Consider the following 20,394-nt stretch of genomic DNA (forward strand, 5'->3'; position numbering starts at 1 on the left):
AGTTCAATAAGCTTGAAGTGTGTCCAGGATGACAGTTTGTATATCTTTAGGGGAGCAATAAGGACAGCAGTTTCCCATCAAGATGAAGGGGTTTAAACACTCAGTATAACGAAGGGTCACTTCAAGGATTTAGGGCTCCACACCATGTCTCTGCCTGTCACCAGCACACATGTGCCAGCCCTGGGGGACAGGAGCTTGGCCCCTTGTAGGGGTGCTGATTCTGGTGTGGGCAAGTGCTTGAGCAGCCAGAAGGATCGACCTGACTCTCCTCACACAGGTCTGTAAAGGCTGCAAACAGTGACTCCCAGACTGGTTTGGGTTGGAAGGGACCTTAAAGACCCTCCTATTCCAACCCCTGCCATGGGCAGGGACACCTTCCACTAGCCCAGGTTGCTCCAAGCCCTGTCCAACCTGGCCTTGGACACTTCCAGGGCTGGAGCATCCACAGTGGGATGGTTGTGATTGGTTAGTGGGACAGGGTTTGATCATGTGTATATAGGATAAACAGCCCCATTGTGGTGGGACTTTTGACAGTGACTCTATGGGAGCAAGAACATTACATTGTCTTTTCTTGACCTGCTGGGGGAGTTCTTAATTTTTTTGTTTTTTCCTTGTTTTTTGGAGAGGGGAAGTAAATGCTGGTGGGCCCAGCTCTGACCCTGGCTTTGGTGAATGGTCCAGGTTGCCACGGTGTGTGTTTTTACGGAATCTGGGAACTTCATCCTGAACACACAGCCCCACTTCTTACAAATATCGGACCTTTTGCTGCTTGTCATGCTCTTCTCTTGATCTTTGGTATTTTTATAACTTCTGAACGGCTTTAAAAAGAACAGAAGGTGAACAAACTGCACCCACCTGGCAGTCTCCTCATTCTTTGTGCACTGATAAGGTGAAGGTGTTCTGCTAATATTTAACCCAGAAGCCAAAGCTAAAAAAAGAGCTTCAGAGAAGATCAGAGCAAGCAGAAACCCCAGGAACAGCCCTGAATAACCTGAATATGGGGGGAGTACAGAACCATTCCCAGCAGGGGGTTTTGGAAATCCACTGGCAGTTCCCTTCCGGGGGCAGAGGACGGGTCAGTCGGTGTGGCTGTGGTGGTCTCATGGCACATCTGTCACTGATGTGTGTCCTTGAGCTGACTGGATACAAACAGCAGTAAAACCATGCAAACTTCCACGGGTGTAAATGTGTGAGGAAAGCAGTTTCTCTGTGCTGCTGCAGGAGTGGTTCAGGTGGGTTGGACGCGCTGCCCAGGCTGAGGGCTCACCCAACCTGTGGCTTGGTTGCTCGACAAGAGTTGACTCTGGGATTTCCTTGAGGACCAGACGTGTCAGTCGTCCCTGGTGCTTTTGGAGCCCTCTGTGGGGACAGACTCTGTGGCCTCTCGAAGCACCAAGCCTGGAAGAGCTGCAGTGATGGTTTTCTTAAGGTGTGGAAGTGAATTGATTTGTGTTGTCTGTGTCGGGACCAAACGTGCCAGTTCTGCTCATGTTCCATCTGCTGAACAGCTCCAGGGGTCACGGGTGGGCTCTTGTCATTGCTGCTGGGTACTCACCATGTGCCCACAGGCATTCCCATGCAGGAGATGGTCTCAGCCTGGTTTTGGGGGAATCAAATTAAGCTTGGGTACTGAGCTTCAGATTTTTAATTGGTTCTGCTCTGACTTTGCCAATAAATATCAGCATTGTTATTTTTCTTGGAGCTCCCTGATTTTACCCCTCTATCTTTTCTTTCACCCACTGGTGCATCCCCTCCATCAGGAGCTTGAGTTTCAACTCTGCTGATGGATTTCTCAGGCTGGAGCTGCCCAGCTCAGTTCTCATCTGCTTTCTGTAGTTCAGAATTTCTGTTTTAATTCCAAAGCTGCTTTCACAGCTGATTAAAACAACACACTGTTATAATAGCTTTATTTTTGCAGTGGAGAAGATGAGACTGATAGCAAGCAGGAACCCAGGTTGTGTTGCAGCTAGTTTATTTGAAATAAGAGGTGATGGGGTGGAGGAGGAGGAAAGGATCAGCAGGAGGAAAACTGCTGATTTTGGAAGTGAAGAGGGTGACTGTAGACAAATCTGGTATTTCCCTCCCTCTGCACTTGAACCATGTGCTGCAGTAGGGTCTCTGCAGCTCCTTGTTGTCCGACCTGGAGCTGGGCTGGCAGGAGGAGCCGTGCTCGGGCAGGCTGGGGGAACTGGTGTCCCCTGTGCTCTTGGCTGCACCTGGACAGGAACATCTGACAGGCCTTGGAGAACTGGACCTAGACTTCAATAGTCTGAGTGCTGGAGAAATGAAAAATGGTGCTGGCACAAAGAGTGTGAACCAAGGCCACCAGCTTGGGGCTGCACAGATTGCTGGATGCTGGCTCAGACAGGTAAGTATTTCTCTGTGGCTGATGAGCATACACAGAATAAACAACAGCCCTGCTGTAGTCTGGGCTGTAATTCTGCTGAGGGCTTCCTGTGCAGTCCAGGTGTGCACACTGAGTCCCTTGAGCCAGCCCTGCTGTCCAGAACTGCCATTCTTCTCCTGTGCCAGGTTCATTCCCAGGATGACCTTTCTGCTCCTTTGCCTTCTGGGAGCTGAAAGAGGGGATGGCAAGGAAAAGAGGGGCTGAAGGAGCAGGAATGTGCTGCTCCTCCAAGCTCCAGAGGTGTAATTGGCAGCAAGACGCTTGTGGCTGGTTGTGTGGGTGTTCCACAGGAAATGTGCTGAGAGATGAGGGGCTTTGAGCTGCTGTTGGGGGAGAATGTGCTTGGCTGCTCCAGTGGCAGGACATGAGACAGTTTTCCCTGTCCAAGCACCAGCCTTTGCAGGGTTTTACAGAAAAGGTGTGAGACTCAGTCTCCCCATTCATTTCCTAATGCTGCCCAGGGGGTACAGAGCAGTTCATTTCTTTCTGGTATGGGGAGAAGTGAGGACCTGGGTTTGGGACTGAGGAAATCTGTGTGCTCAGCACAAAACTGAAAATGTCTTTTCCTGAGGACAACAGTTTGGGCACCCTTGCTCTTCCCAGGCTGTCCCTGTGTGTCTCTGATCAGGAGCCAGTCCCTTCTCTCTGTTTGTTTTGCCTTCAGCAGAACAGGGACGGTGCTGACCCTGGGGCATTTTGGGGGATACTCTATTGTGTGGCACATCCTGCCACGCTTCTTGTGCCGAGTTTCAAAGCACTTTCCCCCTCCCTGAGGAGTATCTACACACGGATGTTTATACTCTAAAAAGCATCAATTACTGCTAAGTAACAATAAGAGTTACTGCCTCTGAAGTGATGCTGGAAACTGGTTAAAACCATTAAAAGATGTTGCATGTTGTGTGCTAAGCAGAAGAGCCAAAGCAGTGTGAAGGAACTCTCAAAAATGCTTAATGTGATCAAAGAGTTTTAACAGGACCAGTGAAGGGCAGACTGGGAGGGTCTCAGCAAGGCAGAGCTGAGCCTTGGCTGAAATGTCCCCAGACAGGCTGGAATTCTGTGGAAACGAGACTCCAGGAATCAGCTGTAGGTCTGGGGGCTTTTTGTTTGATTTGTAACCAGTAAAATGAGGATTTCTATTGACTTGGTTTCTACTGGTGACATCCAATGTCCTGATCTCTCATTTTTCCAAAGGGGACTCTTTCTCCCTGGCTCTCTCTGGCCACTGCTGTGCTTTGAGCTGATGTTCTTGTGCAGTGAATGTTGCAGCCCAAGTTCTCTGTCCTGAAGGGGCACGAGGCAGCTCCGAGCCTGGTGTTGTGCAGCTGGAGGGAGCAGTGGGTTTCTCCACACTCACTGCTTTCCATTTATCAGTGTCATGGTCACCTGCTCTGTTCTTCCCCTGAAACTCAGTCTCTGCTCACGGGCTGCCATAGTCCTGTCTGCCCTTGGAATCATTAGAAGGCTTCCTCACCTCTCTCATCCCCTCTCCAGGTCGCTCATGGATGAGCAGTGCAGATCCTGGTGTGCATCCCTGTGTTCCCCACATAGATCTCTCTCCTCTACAAGAATGGTTCTTTACCCCTACCTCTTCTAATCCTTGATTTGTCCCTGTAGAAATCTTTCCTCTTATCCCATGGCTCTAGAAGTTTTATAAAAGCTTTTGGTGAGGATCTTGGAGACTTTGTGGAAAGGCAGGTGGGCTGTGTCACATCCATCCACGTGGGCACTGTCCAGTCCAGCCCCCTCCAGGTTTCTGTTACAGCAGCTGGATTGACACTTCCCAAGTAGGTCAGATTCCTCTTGGGGGCCATGATATTGGAAAAAGCCTCCTTTTTGTTTTGGAAAATGTTTTAGCCAGAGGCACCTTGTGCTTGGGTGGAATCAGCTCCTTGGGTTCAGCAAGTGTCTGGGTAAATGGGGGTTGGCAGACTTGGGGGTGGAGAGGTCTCCTGGGCCCTGACTTCTGGTGTTTATTGGTGTAAGCAGACCCTGCAGGTCCAGAATAGGGGGTTTGTGGTCTTCAGCTCCAGTAGCACTGACTGCAGTCTCCAGTTTTTCTTTTCCACATATCCATGGGTGGTTGTAACCAGAGGTGGGACACTTGGGCTGTTTTGCAGTGCTGTTACTGGTCTGGCACTTGAGGCAAGTCCCCAAGGCTGGGGATGCAGCCCAGCACCACTAGGACATGGGACAAGGTGCAGCAACACCTGGCAAGACTTTCAAGATCCCTCTGTGCTGCTTCAGAGAGAGCCAGGGTGGTTTGGGGCACACAAGAATGCTGCTGTGAGAGCTGAAAATGTAAGACTTGTGCAAATAGCAAACGGCAGTTGATGGTATCACTGTGACTCCTGAGACTTCTTTTTTTTCCCCAATTGTTTTATTTTTATAAATTTTTATAAATATAGCAACTGGAAAAACAAATAAAACAACCATAAAAATGCCAGACTTGGTGCCAGTGGGGTGTACAGTGGCATCTGCAGTGACAGAGCTCATCTGAGCACATGCCAGCAATTAAGATGAGAAAATTGCTGCTCTGGACCGTGCAGGTCTCTAAGCCTTTAAGAAGTGGGACACTCATGATGAATGTTCTGAGCCTGTCTCAGGTTCAATAAATGTGCAAGGCATTGTTTTAGTTTGAAGCAACAACTCTTCATGTGCTTGTGAATGTGCTGCCCAAAAAAGACATTAAAATGCAACCTGATGGTCAGGATGAGCAGGATGGAGACTGTTTTGGGGACCACGGATTTGGGTTTCTTTGTGTGCTGCCATGTAACCACTGGCCAGTGAGGTCTGGCAGAGGATCAGTGGATAAAGAACCTCAGTTCAGTAGTGGAAAGCTGAAACTAGACAAATCTTGTGTAAAAAGAAACTATCTTTGGGAGTTCAGGTTGCTGATGGTGAGAACAGGTAGAATCCAGCAGTGCTTGGATCCTCTTGCTGTGTTACTGTGTTGGATATCTCCTCTGACCTCAGCCTTAGCTCAAGCAGGTGTTCCAGGCTGGAGAGCAGGAATCCCTGCAGGAATGACTCAATTACCAGAATAGTTGCCTTCTGACTTTTAAATTCCAGGATTTGGAGTCCTGTTTTGAATCCCTGTCCTTGCAAGGAGCCCATGTCTCCCACCCATGCTCTGACCTTTTCTCCTGTGTTGTGTCTTCCATGCCTGCTGAGAGCTCAGGACTGTCCCTGTCTGGAGCCTTCCCAGAGCCTGTATTTCTGTCCCAGTTGTGCTCGTGGTGGCCATTGATGATGGTCTTTGCTTGGGGAAGAATCACAGGAGTTTGAAGCTTTCACAAATTATTCTGGACAGGCACTGAGCTCTGGTTCCTCTCCAGCTCCAGCCTTCAGGATGTCTAGGATTGAAATGCCTCATCCAGGGAAGGATTCAGCCAGATCTCAAGATTTCTGCTCTCTGGCAAATTTGCTTTTCTTAGAGATGTCTCTCTAACCCACCTCTTTGATTCCTGTGCAGTGCTGAGGATGGGACAAGGGGCAGCTGAGCACCAAAGAACCCCTGGAGGGGTGGCCTGCAGGACAGCCTTCAGAGGGGCTTTGGGATGGGCATGAGTGGTGTGCTCAGGCTGCTCAGAAACCACCCCCTACCCCTCAGGACACTGCAGTGGGCACTACTGAGATCTCCAGGGAGAAGTGTGGCAGCTCCAACTGCACCTGAGGGTACAGAGCTCTTGGCACAGAAAATGGAGATGTGGGGTTTGGGCTTCAGCAGCTGTTGGTAAATGAGGCTGGTAAGTAGTAGAGAAAGGCAGGAAACCTTCTGCAACTTCAGTATTTCTGTTCCATATTTTCCTACATGGTTTGGCTTTGTAATTCTTGTCCCAAGGACATAATTTTGTCTTCTTCAAGCTGTGCCAAGCCTGAGATAAGCTTGGGTGACAAATGCTGCTTTCTCTGACTACCCTCAGAGTGTGAATGGCAACTGTGAGAGCCTGCTGTAGGTGACAGGTTGAGTCACAGTGTGGTGGGCAGCTGCAGGTGCTGCTGTGCCATGTGTCAGCTGCCAGGGGACACGCTGGCATGAGGAAGTAGAGCCTGAAATCCTGAATTCGCTTTGTGTCTGCAAGGAGCTCAGAATTCTTGTGTAAACTAATCCTTCAGTGATCAATAACACCATGAGTGGTGTCTGACTTTTCTTTGGCTCTAAGTTCAGCTGGTTTTGGTCCTGCATGTTTAGGGGGATGTTTCTCACTGTGCCCCAACAAGGAGCCAGCTCACTGCTCCGTGTCTGCCCTGCTGCTGGATGCCTGTGTGACCCAAAACAAGACAGTTCAGCCAGCAGAAAACTTCTGTGGAGTAGTTTTCTGTTCCCTTAATGAACTGAAATGGTTAACCATGAGTTCAGATCACTGAATAATTCAGGTCAGAAGGGATCTCTGGAGGCTGCTGGCTCAGCTCCTCACCTAAAGCAAGGCCAGCTTTGGAGTTGGTTAAGTTTGCTCAGAGCTCAGGTGAGCACCAAAGCTGTGGGGCAGAGAGATGCTGCTTTTCTCAGCAAAAGCAAACTGTGGATTTTTTAAGTAAGAAGGGCCCTGCTTGACTTTCCGAAAATGTGGCTCCTCTCAGTGGCTTCTACAAGGAAGAAGGAAGTGGGGATGTCTCTGGCAGCTGCTCACTGTTGGGCTGGCACTGTCTCCAGCTGAATCACAAAATGACAGAAGATCCTGACCTGGAAGGGATCCACAAGGATCATTGAGTCCAACCCCCGGCCCTGCACAGACACCCCAACAATCCCACCCTGGCCCTCAGAGCGGTGTCCAAACCCTCCTGGAGCTCTGGCAGCCTTGGGGCTGTGCCCACTGCCCTGGGGAGCCTGGGCAGTGCCCAACCAGCCTCTGGGGGAAGAACCTTTGCCTGAGATCCAACCTGAGCCTGCCCTGACACAGCTCCAGCCGTTCCCTGGGTGCTGTCCCTGGTCCCCCAGAGCAGAGATCGGAGCTGCCCCTGGGGAGGAGCTGCAGCCCCCGCTGAGCTCTGCCCTCAGCCTGCTCTGCTCCAGCTGCACACACCAAGTGCCCTCAGCTGCTCCTTGTGTGGCCCCTCCAGACTCTTCAGCATCTTTGTGGCCCTTCTTTGGACACTCTTTAATAGCTTTAGTTTCTTAATAGTTAAGAAGCAGTAATAATATGAATAAGTTGCAGTAAATGGAAGCTTTTGGCAGTTAAAGGACATGTGAGCAGTGGTTGGAGCTGTGAGATAATCCTGCCTGCTGGGCACAGTTGTTCCCACCTCTGGAGCTCTGTGGATGCCAGGTTGGGTGCAGACAGGGCTGAGTGCTCAGCACTGCTCCTTCCACAGCAATCCTGTGCTTCTGGACCAGGTCTATGTGACAGCAGGGCTTGAAATCCTGCAGGAAAATAACAGGCCACTGAAGGGAAACTTCAGGCTTCTTTAGGAAGCATCCAGTCACCCCAGTGCCTGGGGGATGAGACAGAGCATGGGCAGCAGTATCCCTGTGTTTTGGGGGCTGCACTGTGGCTGTGCAGGTGCAGCTGGTGGGATGACTCTGCTCTGGAGCTCTTGGTGTCTCCTCAGGATGAGTGCAGCTCTGTGTTGGGCAGGGCAAGAGAAAGGAATTAGCACCGGCTTTGTTTTCTCACATTCTGGTTAAAATCCAACAAAAATCCAGGCAATCTGCTGAGTGGTGTTGGATCATGGGAGTATAAGACCTCATTTCATTAAAGCACTCTGGGTCAGGAAAATGTGCATTGCATCAGTGTGGTGGCAGCAGCCCCAGGGAGAAGAGCAGTGCCTGTTCTGCAGTGTGCTCAGGGCTGTGCTCAGCACCACTGCTGGGCACACAGCACCAGTGGAGCTCACAGGCTGTGTCTCTGCCCTGGGCTGGCTGCACATTTACACATCATTTCGCCTGTTCCGTTGAACAACCTCCCGAGCTGTGGCAGCTCCTGCATCCCTGCAGGAGCTGTGGCTGTGGCAGGGACCAGGATGTGCTGCCAGGGGCACAGGCACAGTGGGAACTCCTCTGGGTGGCTGAATGACATGAGGTGTCCCATCATGGGATCTGCCTGCACCCACTTATGGGCTTTTATTGCCCAAAACCAATTCTCTGAGCCTGGCAAATTACCATTACCTGTGTTATCTTTACAGCTGAAGTGGGCAACAGATGTTTCTTGCATTTATTTCACCAAAAGATGAAGTCAGTTTTTACTATAAAAACTGCCAGGAGTTCACCTGGCAGCAGTTTCTTTTTCCCTGGCACTGGGTTCCCAGCAACGTGGTCCCAGCCTGGGAGCCAAGGGTGCAGTCCAGCTGCTCTGCCAACTGCATCCCAACTTCCCAAATGCACCATTTCTGTGGGTTTGTCACTGGAAAAACTGAGATCACTGTGGGTTTGCTTCACTGCTTGTTTGTAGAATCCTCAGTTTCTCCTCTAGCTTAGAGAAAGCTCGTTGTGGCACTTGGTTCAGACACTGAGCATTGTGCAGATCTCAAATGAAATGCCCCCCACCTTCGCTTCCACATCCCTTTGATGTTTGACATTTGCTTTGAAGTATGGAATGTTTTAGAATCATGCAGTCACAGACTGGTTTGGGTTGGAAGGGACCTTAAAAGCTCATCCTATTCCAACCCCCTGCCATGGGCAGGGACGCCTTCCACCAGCCCAGGTTGCTCCAAGCCCTGTCCAACCTGGCCTTGGACACTTCCAGGGATCCAGGGGCAGCCACAGCTTCTCTGGGCAACCTGTTCCATTTTACTTGTGTTTATCTTTGTTCTGTCAGCTTGGGGGATTCTGATAAATCCTGTAATGCAAACATTTCAGCCGTGCACACGAGGCCAGAGCCCCCACGATTCCTCCCTGCTCAGTGCCAGATGTCAGCTGTAGCAGGTGACACTGATTCTCCTGGAAAACCATCAGCTGCAAGAAGCACTTGAGCTATCGTATTCATTTTCTTACCAGCAAAGAAAGTCTTGCTGTTAATATTAACATTTCAGACAAGGAGTAGTAAAACCCTCTTTCTCCCACGATTTCTTGTATCAGCCTGACACAAAAAAGTCATTACTTGGGAAGTCAGACAGATTCTGAGTGACTGTGTGCTTCTTCCCAGCTTTTGATACAGAATGCTAATGCACAAAAGCAAGGAAATAAAATTCAAACTAAATCTTACCCTGCCCACACAACAAGCAGAATGGGGCTGGATCCTGCATGCACTATGTTATTTGGGTTGGAAAGGACCTTAAAGCTCATCTCCTTCCTGCTGTGGGCAGGGACACCTTCCACCAGCCCAGGTTACTCCAAGCCCCGTCCAGCCCGGCCTTGGACACTTCCAGGATAGGGCAGCCACAGCTTCATTGTGCCAAGGGAGTGAGTCCTTGCTCACAGTAACTGCTCATAAAATCCTCATTAAAGAAACCTTAAAAATCTCTGTATGTGCCCACAGTTGTGCCATCCTGGTATCAGTCTTTTATTGCACTCTGTTTCCTTGGCCAAGAGTTTTTTCCTTAACTACAAAGCCCCTCACTTCAAAAGTGTTTGTGTCTTTCTAACTCCTTGCCCCTATGTTGAATACACATTGAGGTTTCCAGGTGTGAGAAACAAGACATCCTAAAGGTCACTGCATTTTTCAGAATACAGGAGGATGTTTGTTTGTTTCTCTTTAGCAGAATTTTAAAACTGAAGGAAATATTGGTCTGCTGAGCTGGGCCAGCTCATCTCTAGCCTTTAGCAGGACTTGGGAAAGATGAATGACCAAATTTGGAGGATCTGTGGGCAAATTTACCAGAAACCTGGTTTTGTCTTGGAAAGTGTGAGAAGATAAGAAGGAACAGACTTGTCGCTGGCAGTACCTGGGAGAGGACAGCTGGTCCAGCTGAGATGAGCTATTACAGGAGCAGTGATCCTTGCAGGCATCAAGGATGGAGCTGGTCCCTTCCACTGCAGTTCAGTGGAAATTTAGGGACAGAGCAAATTTGACTTCAGCCTTGAGGGAGGGGATTTCCAGCACAGTCCTGACTATCAGGCAGGTCTTGGCTGATCCTTCCCTAGGAATGCTCTCAGAGCCTTTTACGTGGTCGCTGGCAGGTCACCACTCGCAGAAGGAAGAGCTGTAGGTGCCAGTTATTTTCAGGAAGGAAGGTATGGCTGAAAGCGTGATCCTTCTGGAGTTCAGCCCATCCAGGCCAAGCCCCAGTGTCCCACAGCTCGAGTGCTAAGCCAGGGATCTGTGTGTTTGGTTCTTATTGTGGCATGGAGGGCAGTGCCCCCGCTCAGGGGGCTGTGAGTACTCCAGGTTTTTCCGTGTGACTCTGTATAAAGATGGAGGCTGCTCTTGTTTTGATTCTCGCCTGATTTAATTATATTTGCTTTTTCTCTTTTTATTTCAGTTGTGATTCCAAAGAGCCCTTTACCTGCCTCCGAAGTAAACTCGGAGAAACCTAGCATGCACAGTAGCACAAAGACTGTTTTGGGGCATCAACAAGGGCAAAGGCGTCGCAAAACAGGGAAGAAGCGTGGTCGAACGACCAAAGCGCTAATCCACCACCCCATGCCTACACCCTCCAAGTCAGTGGAGCCTTTGAAATTCCCCAGAAAGAGAGGCCCCAAGCCTGGCAGTAAGGTAAAAGCTGATGCTGATGCAGGCGGGTGAACAGCAGGTGCTGCAGGTCCTGCCATGGGATGGTGCATGCGTGTGTTTGTGCACGTTTGTCTCAGCCTCTGGCTGTGTGACTGCAGCAAGTAGGAGACCCGAGGGGTATGTGGGCTGGGAGCATCCTCAGAGTCCAACCCCAGAGCTGTAGAGAATGTCTGTGTCCTAAAGATCATTTCCATCAAGAAACTGTGTCTTTGGAAGTGCATTGGCTGTGGAGTAGCATGGCAGATGCTGGGAGCACGACAGGGTGGCCAAACGGTAGAATAAGTTCTCCCGTCCTCGTATGTGGCTGGTCTGAGTCAAACTGAGGTGGCAGATCTCAGGCTTGTTATTTTTCAGGATTGTGGTTTATAAAATACACACCTATTGATTACTACGTTCTTGGGACACCCCGTCATCACCATCAGAAGTGTGTCATGTTCCACAGTGCCTTGTCTGTTGGATGCAGAGGAGAGAGTGTAGTGATCACGGGTGGTAAAGGAGAGCAGGGATAAAAGGAGAAATATCTCCTCTTTTTCTGCAGAGGAAACCTAGGACATTGCTGAACCCAGCACCCACCTCTCCAACAACCAGTACCCCAGAGCCAGACACAAGCACTGTGCCCCAGGACGCTGCTACAATCCCCAGCTCTGCCATGCAGGCTCCCACAGGTAAGGAAGGGTCTCAGACCACATTCTTGACAGGATTGCACAGTTAGGAACTGCAGCAGGCAGACAGTGACACCCCAGGAGAGTCCCATTTCTTCCTAGCCTGTAAACCAGCAATCCTTACAACTCCAGGAGGGCTGACCTGAGAGAGGCACTGAGTCCAGATCAGCTGTTCGTTTATCTCTCTGCCCATTTGGAAATAATGAAGTCGTAGGAAGGTTGCAAGGCCCCCTGTTGAGTGCAGAGACCCCTTTCCCTGAGTTCCCACGTGCATGTTGGTGACTCCACAGCTCTCTAGGGACACTGCTCATGGCCCTTCATGCCTGGGGGCACTCGAGCTCCTGAGCTCTCCCACACCGTGCCAGGCACAGCTGCTGGAGCTGCACAAGGGGCAGTTACCAAAGGGCTGTGATCTGTCCAGGTCCAGCCAGGATATCAAGGCACTCAGGGAGAGGAGGGAGCAGGGGAGGAGGAAGAATGGCAGTGAAGAGTATGTGCAGTGCTGCAGATGTGAGTGCAGCTGAGGATGAATCTGGCCAGGAAAGTCTTAATGCAAAGCTGCTTTTGACATGTTGAGTCAAGCTCTGGATATGGGCTGAGCCCTCTGTTTCCCCAGAATGTAATTGGCCGGTTTTCAGAGGAACCTAAAGAACCGAGTTTCCCTAAAAAGAAAACACTGTAGGAACCCCTAAAAAGTGGGAGTTGCATTCCTTCATCCCCTCTGAACATGACCTGGCTGGTGTGGAAACCACTTTACAGCCTGACTGCAGGGAGAAACAGCAGCAGCTTGGAAGGTGAGCGTGAGGCAGGAAGGTTTTGGAGGCGATTCCCCTCTAGAAGCAGCTCCACTGTGAGGATGCAGACAGGCAGTCGTGGTGGATTACCCCTTGTGAGCCATTGGATAATCTTAAAATCTCAGCATCTCTCAAGTTGGATTTTAGGCATCTGTTTCTTGCTTTCTGGAGTGGGTTAATGGCAAACACATTTCTCACCTTGGCAGTTTGCATTTACTTGAACAAGAACGGCAGCACTGGGCCCCACCTAGACAAGAAGAAAGTTCAGCAGCTGCCAGACCATTTTGGACCAGCTCGAGCTTCTGTTGTCCTGCAGCAAGCAGTACAGGCCTGCATTGATTGTGCTTATCATCAGAAAACAGTCTTCTCCTTCTTAAAACAAGGCCACGGGGGAGAGGTCATCTCAGGTGAGAATGGGCCCACAGCACTTTGCCTTCAGAGAGGTTGTTGCAAGAGTTCTCTCGTTGGAAGATGTCTGTCCTGGAGCCTGGTGCAGCCACAGGCCGGGGGCAGACAGAAGAGTTCTGTCTTCTCTTTCTTGCCACACATCTGTGTCAGTGAAGCAGCAGCTGGTGGCTGACTCAGAGCAGAGCAGTTCCCATGGCCTGCGGGCACAGCTGCGGGAGCAGGCAGTGAGCAGGCAGTGAGCAGCCCTGGCATCAGCCTGGGCACCATCCTGCCCCACCGACCAGCCCCTGTGCTGCCCCAGCCCCGGGAGGAGGCACAACGGGGGGGATTCTCACAGCTCCTCATGGAAAGAAAAGAACTACCCCAGTTTTTCGGTTTTTAATGGTCCTTTTAAGCCTGTGTGTAGCCGGGTCTGGGAGTGCAGGCCCCTCCTGGAATCCTTTCAGTTCCCTGGACCGTGGCTCGCCCGGTGCTGGGAGCAGCAGGCTGGTCCCGGCCTGTCCCGGCGCTGTGCCAGCCCCAGGCAGTGGCTGTTGTTGGCTCCAGACTTAGCCCAGTGATGCCGAGATCAGGAGCTGTGCGGCCCTGGGCGTAGCCTCCGCCTTGGCGGGGGGTTCACGTGTCGGGCTCTGTTTGTTTCTGTCTCCAGCTGTGTTTGATCGGGAACAGCACACTCTGAACCTGCCAGCAGTAAACAGTATCACCTACGTCCTCCGCTTCCTGGAGAAGCTGTGCCACAATCTGCGCAGTGACAACCTCTTTGGGAACCAGCCTTTCTCTCAGAACAGCCACATGCAGCGCTCACACGAGTACGACCACGACAGGTATCTACCAGGTAGGAGCTGGGGCGGGGGCGGCGCTGTAGGGACCCCAAGTGCTCCATGTCTTAACCCAGATTTTATCTCTATCTCTGGAGGCAGGGCTGTGTTCCAGAGCCCTCTCACAGGGTTCATTACATCACACCCAGTGTCGTGCAGATGCCCGCAGGGCTCTTGCAGGATTCCAGCTGCATTTTCTGCCTGTCAGTTTGATTTCCATCTCCGCTCTAGGTTTCCGCTCATCCGTGCTGTCTCCTTGTCTTCCCTCCTCTCCTCATCCCCCAGTCCTCCCTGCTCCCTGTAATCTGATTATGGTGACTTCATACAGTGAGGAATAAGGTGAGCGAGTGCATGAGAGTGATAGCGTGCAGCAGGTGAACTGTAATCAGGAATGAATTAGAGCCACACTGGCCGTGGACCCGCTGCCAGCGCGTCCAGCCCTCGGTGCCAGCGTGGCCCTTCACGGGTGATGCTCACGCAGCAATCCGAGGCAGAGGTGGTTTTGTTGTCCTTGCCATGGCTGATGCTCTGCTGCATTGACTGGCACACCCCAGCTAGACAGTTTGTGCCACAGTGCAGGTCATCAGGCTGCAAAACTGCTCTTAAGCCAAAACAAGCCCAGTAGCTCCCCCCACAGTGCTGGGTAGTGGCAGCAGTCCTGGGGCTTGTCTGCCCCCCCAGGCTTTCTGGGGGTTCTGGGGGAGCTCCTGCTCTAGGAATGCCAGTTGTGGAGAGGATCAAAGCTGTCTGCACCCTCTTAGGTGGCTGACAAGTGCTCATCTCCTCTCCTGTCTTGCTTTCTGCCTCTCCAGTCAGCAAATACCTGTTGTATTCTTTGAGGTCTTTCCAAAGTTAATCCTTTGGATAATTATGGCTCTGACAAGAAAAGCAAGAGTTTGGAATGTGAAAGGATGAGCACTTAGGAAGAACTGTTTAAGAAGAAGTTGCTAAGCATGAGGTGTAGGGGCAACAGCCAAATGCCACAGTGCTTTGTTCATTGCACCTCACAAAGCAGCCTCTGGGAGGGGATGAGCAAGAGGATCTTTAGAGAGAGTCTAGAGAGCGAGGATGATCCTCTGCTTCCTCCATGGCTGAGCAGAGCCGTGCTGGAGCCAACAGTGCCAGGAGCAGGGAGCTGTGCTGTGCTGTGAGGAGCTGTAGGAAATGCAAGGACAGGAGCAGCATGATGAGTTACTGGGACTGGAGGTTGCCCCTTGGGAAACCCTCAAATAGGAGAAATCTCCATGTTTCAGTGTGGAGATACCCTGTTGTTTGAGAGATAGAGCACAACCAGAGTGGGAGGGAGAGGACTCAGATGTGGGCATGGATAAGAGTGTCCTGTAGCTCACACACAGGGTTTCCAGCCTCCCAGAGAGGCTCTGCCAAGAGCTGGGCTGCCAGGCAGGGTGGAGAAGTGTAAATCAGAATTCAGGGAAGCTCAGGCAGAGCACCAGTTCTGACACAATGCTGAGACCTGCCCGTCCTGAACTCTTGAATGGTTGCAGGGGTTAAGGAAAAATTAACCACAGTCTAGAGAAGTGACAGCACCTAGTCCTGCAGTTCATACTGACATCTCAGAGCTTGTTGGTCATCTGGTCATCTAACACCTTTCTCAGACACCTGAAAGAAGATGATAAACATTACTATCTACACATTACAGTGGCTTCTGGTGAGGGCAAAGAAAGAGTCCCGGCAATTTTGGGAGGTTTGGGCTGGTCATGGAGGAATGAGAGTGCAGTTGTACATCCTTAAATCATGCCAAGCATCAAGGTGCCATGGTCTCACCTTCAGCTCTGCATGTCCTGCCTTGCTTCCTCTGCAGGATGGGAATGTATTGGATGGGGCTGGTTGTTCCAGTAAACAGCCACTGGTTAGGGCTGGGAGCTGCTTTCAGTTCCCAGAACAAACTGGCTTTCCAGGAGCACCCCTGGGTGCTGTGGAGAATTGGTGTGTGTGCTTGGGGCAGAAGGAAGATCTGCAGCAGCCCTTGGGTCAGCTGTGTCCTGCCATTCTGTCTTACCAAGTAAGGCATGGTCATGGAAACAAGGGGAAAACAGGTCAGGAACAGTAGTTTGCAAGGATTGGGGAAGCTGATTGCTGTGCCTGGGCTGGGAAATGTTCTGAATGGGTAGATCTGCCCTGGAGCCATCTGAAAACACAGGACTGGAGGGACCTTCTGGCCCCCTGAGCCCTGGGTCCTGCTGTTAAAGGCACCACAGCACGTGGTGTTGCTTTTTCTAACTCTGGAGTTACAGATTTTGCTCTTCCACTAGAGGCTGCTCCAAGGTTTTTTGCCGAGTATTTAGAAACTATATTGTAGTTTCCAGCCAAAATTTATTCTTGGGCAACTTGGTATTTGTGTCTCCTGGTCTTAACATTGTCTTTTAGCTCAACTTGGTTCTCTTTCTTCTGGAAGTAGTTGGAAAGCAGTTGTGTCCCTCTGGAAAACTCACCTTTTGGCTGCTTTTTGCTCTCCTCAGCCAGTGTTGGTTTGACTTAAACTTCATGGGGTGACCAGAGTACCACCCAGCCCTCTGGGGAGGAGCTTGTGGGGACCTGGTGCCACAGCACTGGCACCACCATGGTCACAAGAAATCTCTCTACAGCCACTTTCAGTCAGTGTGTCCTTGTAACAGATGATGATCAGCCTGTCCTGGTCACGTACCTTGTTCTTCTCATCCACTGTTGTCACCTGCTGGTTCCCAGCTCATGGGACAGTGTTTCAAGTGCACATCTTCATTTGGCTGCTGGATTTACCTCCTGACTGGTTCTTCATTCTGCCTAATTTCAAATGTTACGTTGTCTGGCCTGATGTGGGAAGACATCAGCACATTTCATTATTTAAAATTTCTGCCGAAGGTTTAAAAAAAATACTAAATGACAACTGGGTTCAAGAATGATCTTCAAGCAGATTCATTGGCGGTTGCTCCCCGGCCTCATGTGTCACTCAGTGCTGCCAACTGCCTTTCCTCTCAAATCAGATTTCTGTGCATAGAACAAGGCTTCTGGTAATTCATGTTCTCAGTCTCAGCCGGTGGCTCTCTGTATCTAACATCTGCTGAATTCCAGGGAAATGAGACTGACCTCTGTTCCCTCATGTGACAGATCAGGATTTCCCCATGGTAGGGAAGCTGTTGGGTCAGTCTGCTGGTGGACACCTGCCATGGTATGTACCATGTGGATTTTCCCTACCCTTTCCTTCAGAGCCTGCCACAAGCCTTGTGGTGCTGCTGAGGTCACACATGGGCATTTTGTTGCCAAAATCATTCTTTCACCTTCTGTTTCAAATGTTGACACCACGTTTCCAGTCACTCTGAGTAGTGTGTTGCTGAGTTCTGTTACAGTTTGCTGAGTTTGCAGAGTTTCAGGTGCACCATCATTGGCTTCCTCTGCGCCCTCACGTCCCCAGTTTGAGAACATTCAGTTGACTTAGTCAGTGGTGGATATTTTCATTCCTGTCCTGTTTCTTTTATCCTTTGAGCCCTGCCCCAGTGTTCAGCCTGGCTGCAGATGGAAGTGAATCCCAGAATGGTTTGAGTTGGAAGGGACATGAGGGCTCCTCTCATTCCACCCCCTGCCATGGGCAGGGACACCTTCCACTAGCCCAGGTTGCTCCAGGCCCCGTCCAACCTGGCCTTGGACACTTCCAGGGATGGGGCAGCCACAGCTTCTCTGGGCAACCTGTGCCAGGGCCCCACCACCCTCAAAGGGATGAATTTCTTCCTGATATCCAGTCTAAATCTACCCTCTTTGAGCTTGAAATGCACTGAGTGCAGGTGGGTGTCACAGATGGAGCAACACCTGAGCCAGGTGTGTGGGTGTGCTCTGCAGCCAGGGAGGAAGTGCCAGTGCCATCAGTGCAAGGCACAGTGTCCCAGAGTGGGAGCCTGGAGTGACTTTGGCCTGACAGGATGAGGTGAGTGACTCTGGCTGCCTGTGAAGGTGTCCATCCCATGGCCTTGGGGTGGCCCACAGCACCATGCAAGCATGGGCAGGTGGGCTTCTCTTCCTCCTGCCAGGCTCCCGAGTCAGGGATGTGAAATGCCCCTCACAGCTGTCCCATCGTCTGCAGGCAAGGACAACGTGCTTCCCTTTTCTCTTCACCTTTGTGCACAGTGTCCCCTCGCTCTGTTCCCCTGGGCTCGTTCCTCCTGGAGCTGAAGCACGGGCTTGTCTTTGCCTTTGCACTGTCTCAAAACACAGGATGAGTTCAAAGCCTCCCTTCCTCCTTGCACTCCCCGTGCTCTGAGGTGCACAGCTCCGTGCTGAGCAGGGCCTTTTTATCCCACTAAATGATCTGCTTGTTCTCAGCATCCTTCTCAAAGTGAGCGTTTGTCCACTGAGATTTGGGGTCCTTCCCTCTCACATTATTCCCTCTCTGATGATTCACATTCATGATGTTTATGGCACCTTTGAACTGAAGGTATTTTCTTTTTTGCCCCAATGATCTGCTGAGTGCAGCTCTGGATGTTACTCCATTTCTTTATTTTCTTAAAATTTGTCCTTTAAAACCAAAATTCTATTTTTGGTTTATCCTTTCATGAATTTACACCAACCTCACTTCTGATTGCTGAATTGTCTTCTACAGCCTGACCTTCTGTGTTTGCATGACTTTTAACATCAACCACTTTAAAAAAATAACCCAAACCAAAACCTGATGAAACCTTTCCAAAGCATCACCTTGTGTTGTGGTTCTGTGGCTGCTGGGTGAAGAAGGTTGGGTGACACAGGAATATCCAGAGACATTACCAAGAGCATTTGTTCCCATCTCTGCTGGGCAGTAAATGTTTCTTACAGGGACTTGTCCTGAGGATGGAATTTGTCTTTTTAACAATGTCACAGTGATTTTTGGTCATACTCACATGGAGTCCCAGGGCAAGTAGCTTGTCTTTCCTGAAGGATATTGATACAACAGGTCCTTTTCTCTACCTTTGTGTTTCACCTTAATCAGCTCAACTGTGCCCGTCTGGTGCTTCCCACCCGCCTGTCCCTCCGTGTGTTGGGTGTGATGCATCTCCCTCAGTGTCGGTCCCCGCCGTGCCCGTCCCCCCTCCCGCACCCTGTGCCAGCTCTGGGGGCTGCTCTGGGCTGGTGTTGGCTCCTGGCACGTGTCTGTGCCATTCCACCCCTCTGTGCCCAGCGTGCAGTGCTGGGGGCTCACTCGTGGGGCCTGTGCTCAGGGCACCTGGAAGGGGCCTGGGAGCTGGTGGCCCATGTGGGCAGGGGGCAGCTGGAGGGTCACCTCAGCTGGGACATGGTCTGCCACCCCCTGTGTCACTCACCTGGCTCTGTCCCCATCAGCGTTGGCACTTCCATTCTGTGTCCATCCACCCACGACACTGTGTGTGCAAGGAGCTGTCCCAGCCCATCCCGACATCCCGTGTGCCCTGGGCAGCACAGAGCCCCATCCTTGGGGTGTGCTTGGACAGGAGCAGCAGCCACAGCTGGGGATCCACTGGGGGGAATATTGCAAACCAGAGTGGGGGTTAATCCAGCTCTGTGTATGGCACAGAGGGTGTGTAAGTCATCCCAGGGTTGTTTGCCAATTGTCCAAGGGTTATGTGCATCTGAAAGGTGAACAGTGGGATGAGCAGGGATTGTGTGGGATGAGCCAAAGGGTAGAATGAGGAGAAATGGAATTAAGTCAACTAGGGGTGATATTTGGGGTAAAATATGGCAAAATATGGCTAAGATTCTTTGTTAGGTTTCTCGCCACCCTTTTTCTCTGATAACACTTGTTGAGCCCTCTCAGATGTTCTGAGTTGCAGCTTGAGCAGGGCTGGCGGTGCACGCAGAGCTCAAGGGACTCTGGCAAGACTGAATTTCCCAGGACATCTCCACTCCTAAATAGGGCTTGTTCTCTTTTCCTAGACAGAAGCAGTTCGTTAGACGGCTCTCTGCAGGGACCAGGCCGGGGTACAAAGCGCTATTCCCAAGATTCCCCTCCATACACTGCTCCTCTCTCCCCCAAGTTACCAAAGAATGACCGTCACCCTTTGGAAGGTGAGCACAGTGTCTCTTCCCAAAGCTGGCTGTTCACAGTGCCCTGGCCTGGCTCAGCAGGGTCACCTCTGCCGTGCCAGACTGAGCCATGGCTTCAGGGAGCTGCTTTGCTTGTCCCTGGCATGGGTTGTGCCTGGTGTTCCAGAGGGAAGGGAACTGCTCTGTGGTGAGGCAGGTTCCCCACACAGATGTGTAAGGCATGTGGAATGCAGTGGGAATTCCTTCTAACCCTGATAGTCATCCTCTCCTACCGTGTAATTTGGGGTTTAATCACCCGTGGTTTGGCTTCCATGGCCATGCATGGCGTTAACATCCTTAAACTGCCCAGCTGCTCCAGTCAGTCTGCCCTGGCTTGTTCCCTCAGGGTTTGCTGGGGTGTGTTGTACAGATGCTGATGTGCAGCTGGACAGCCAGGAACCTGCTGCCCTTTCCCAGGATCTCATCTTGTTCCTCACAGTCCTCCCTGAAAGAGCTGGGGGGGTCTCACTGGCATGTGCTCCCCTGGCTCAGCCAGATTATTCACATCCTGCTGCTGCTTCCCACAGAGTCTCTTGGGATGCCACTGTTGTGCTGGGCCCACATGTTCCCAACAGCAGCTGCTGGAATGTCCTCTTTGCTGTCTGATCCACAGGTGTCCCTTGCATGTGCAGGTGGGACATTTCCAGGAGGTCCAGGTAGCTGGAGGACTCCCTG

The 20,394-nt window shown here is 51.2% G+C and overlaps 1 protein-coding gene across 3 annotated transcripts in view; it reads left to right on the forward strand.

Moving 5' to 3' along the window:
* Window positions 1-20,394, forward strand: part of SCMH1 (Scm polycomb group protein homolog 1) — a 68,550-nt gene that overhangs the window by 39,844 nt on the left and 8,312 nt on the right. For 2 of the 3 annotated variants that reach the window (XM_027694012.1, XM_027694014.1), the window contains 5 exons: window positions 10,766-10,998; window positions 11,555-11,681; window positions 12,679-12,879; window positions 13,530-13,715; window positions 19,570-19,701. In XM_027694012.1, coding sequence (XP_027549813.1) covers window positions 10,766-10,998; window positions 11,555-11,681; window positions 12,679-12,879; window positions 13,530-13,715; window positions 19,570-19,701 — 879 coding nt within the window. The remainder of the gene's footprint in view (window positions 1-10,765; window positions 10,999-11,554; window positions 11,682-12,678; window positions 12,880-13,529; window positions 13,716-19,569; window positions 19,702-20,394) is intronic. The other variant, XM_027694013.1, reaches the window with a different exon arrangement.

This window comes from Neopelma chrysocephalum, unplaced genomic scaffold (assembly GCF_003984885.1).
Source record: "Neopelma chrysocephalum unplaced genomic scaffold, ASM398488v2 Primary Assembly neopelma1_95b, whole genome shotgun sequence".
In the NCBI taxonomy this organism is placed as follows: Eukaryota; Metazoa; Chordata; class Aves; order Passeriformes; family Pipridae; genus Neopelma; species Neopelma chrysocephalum.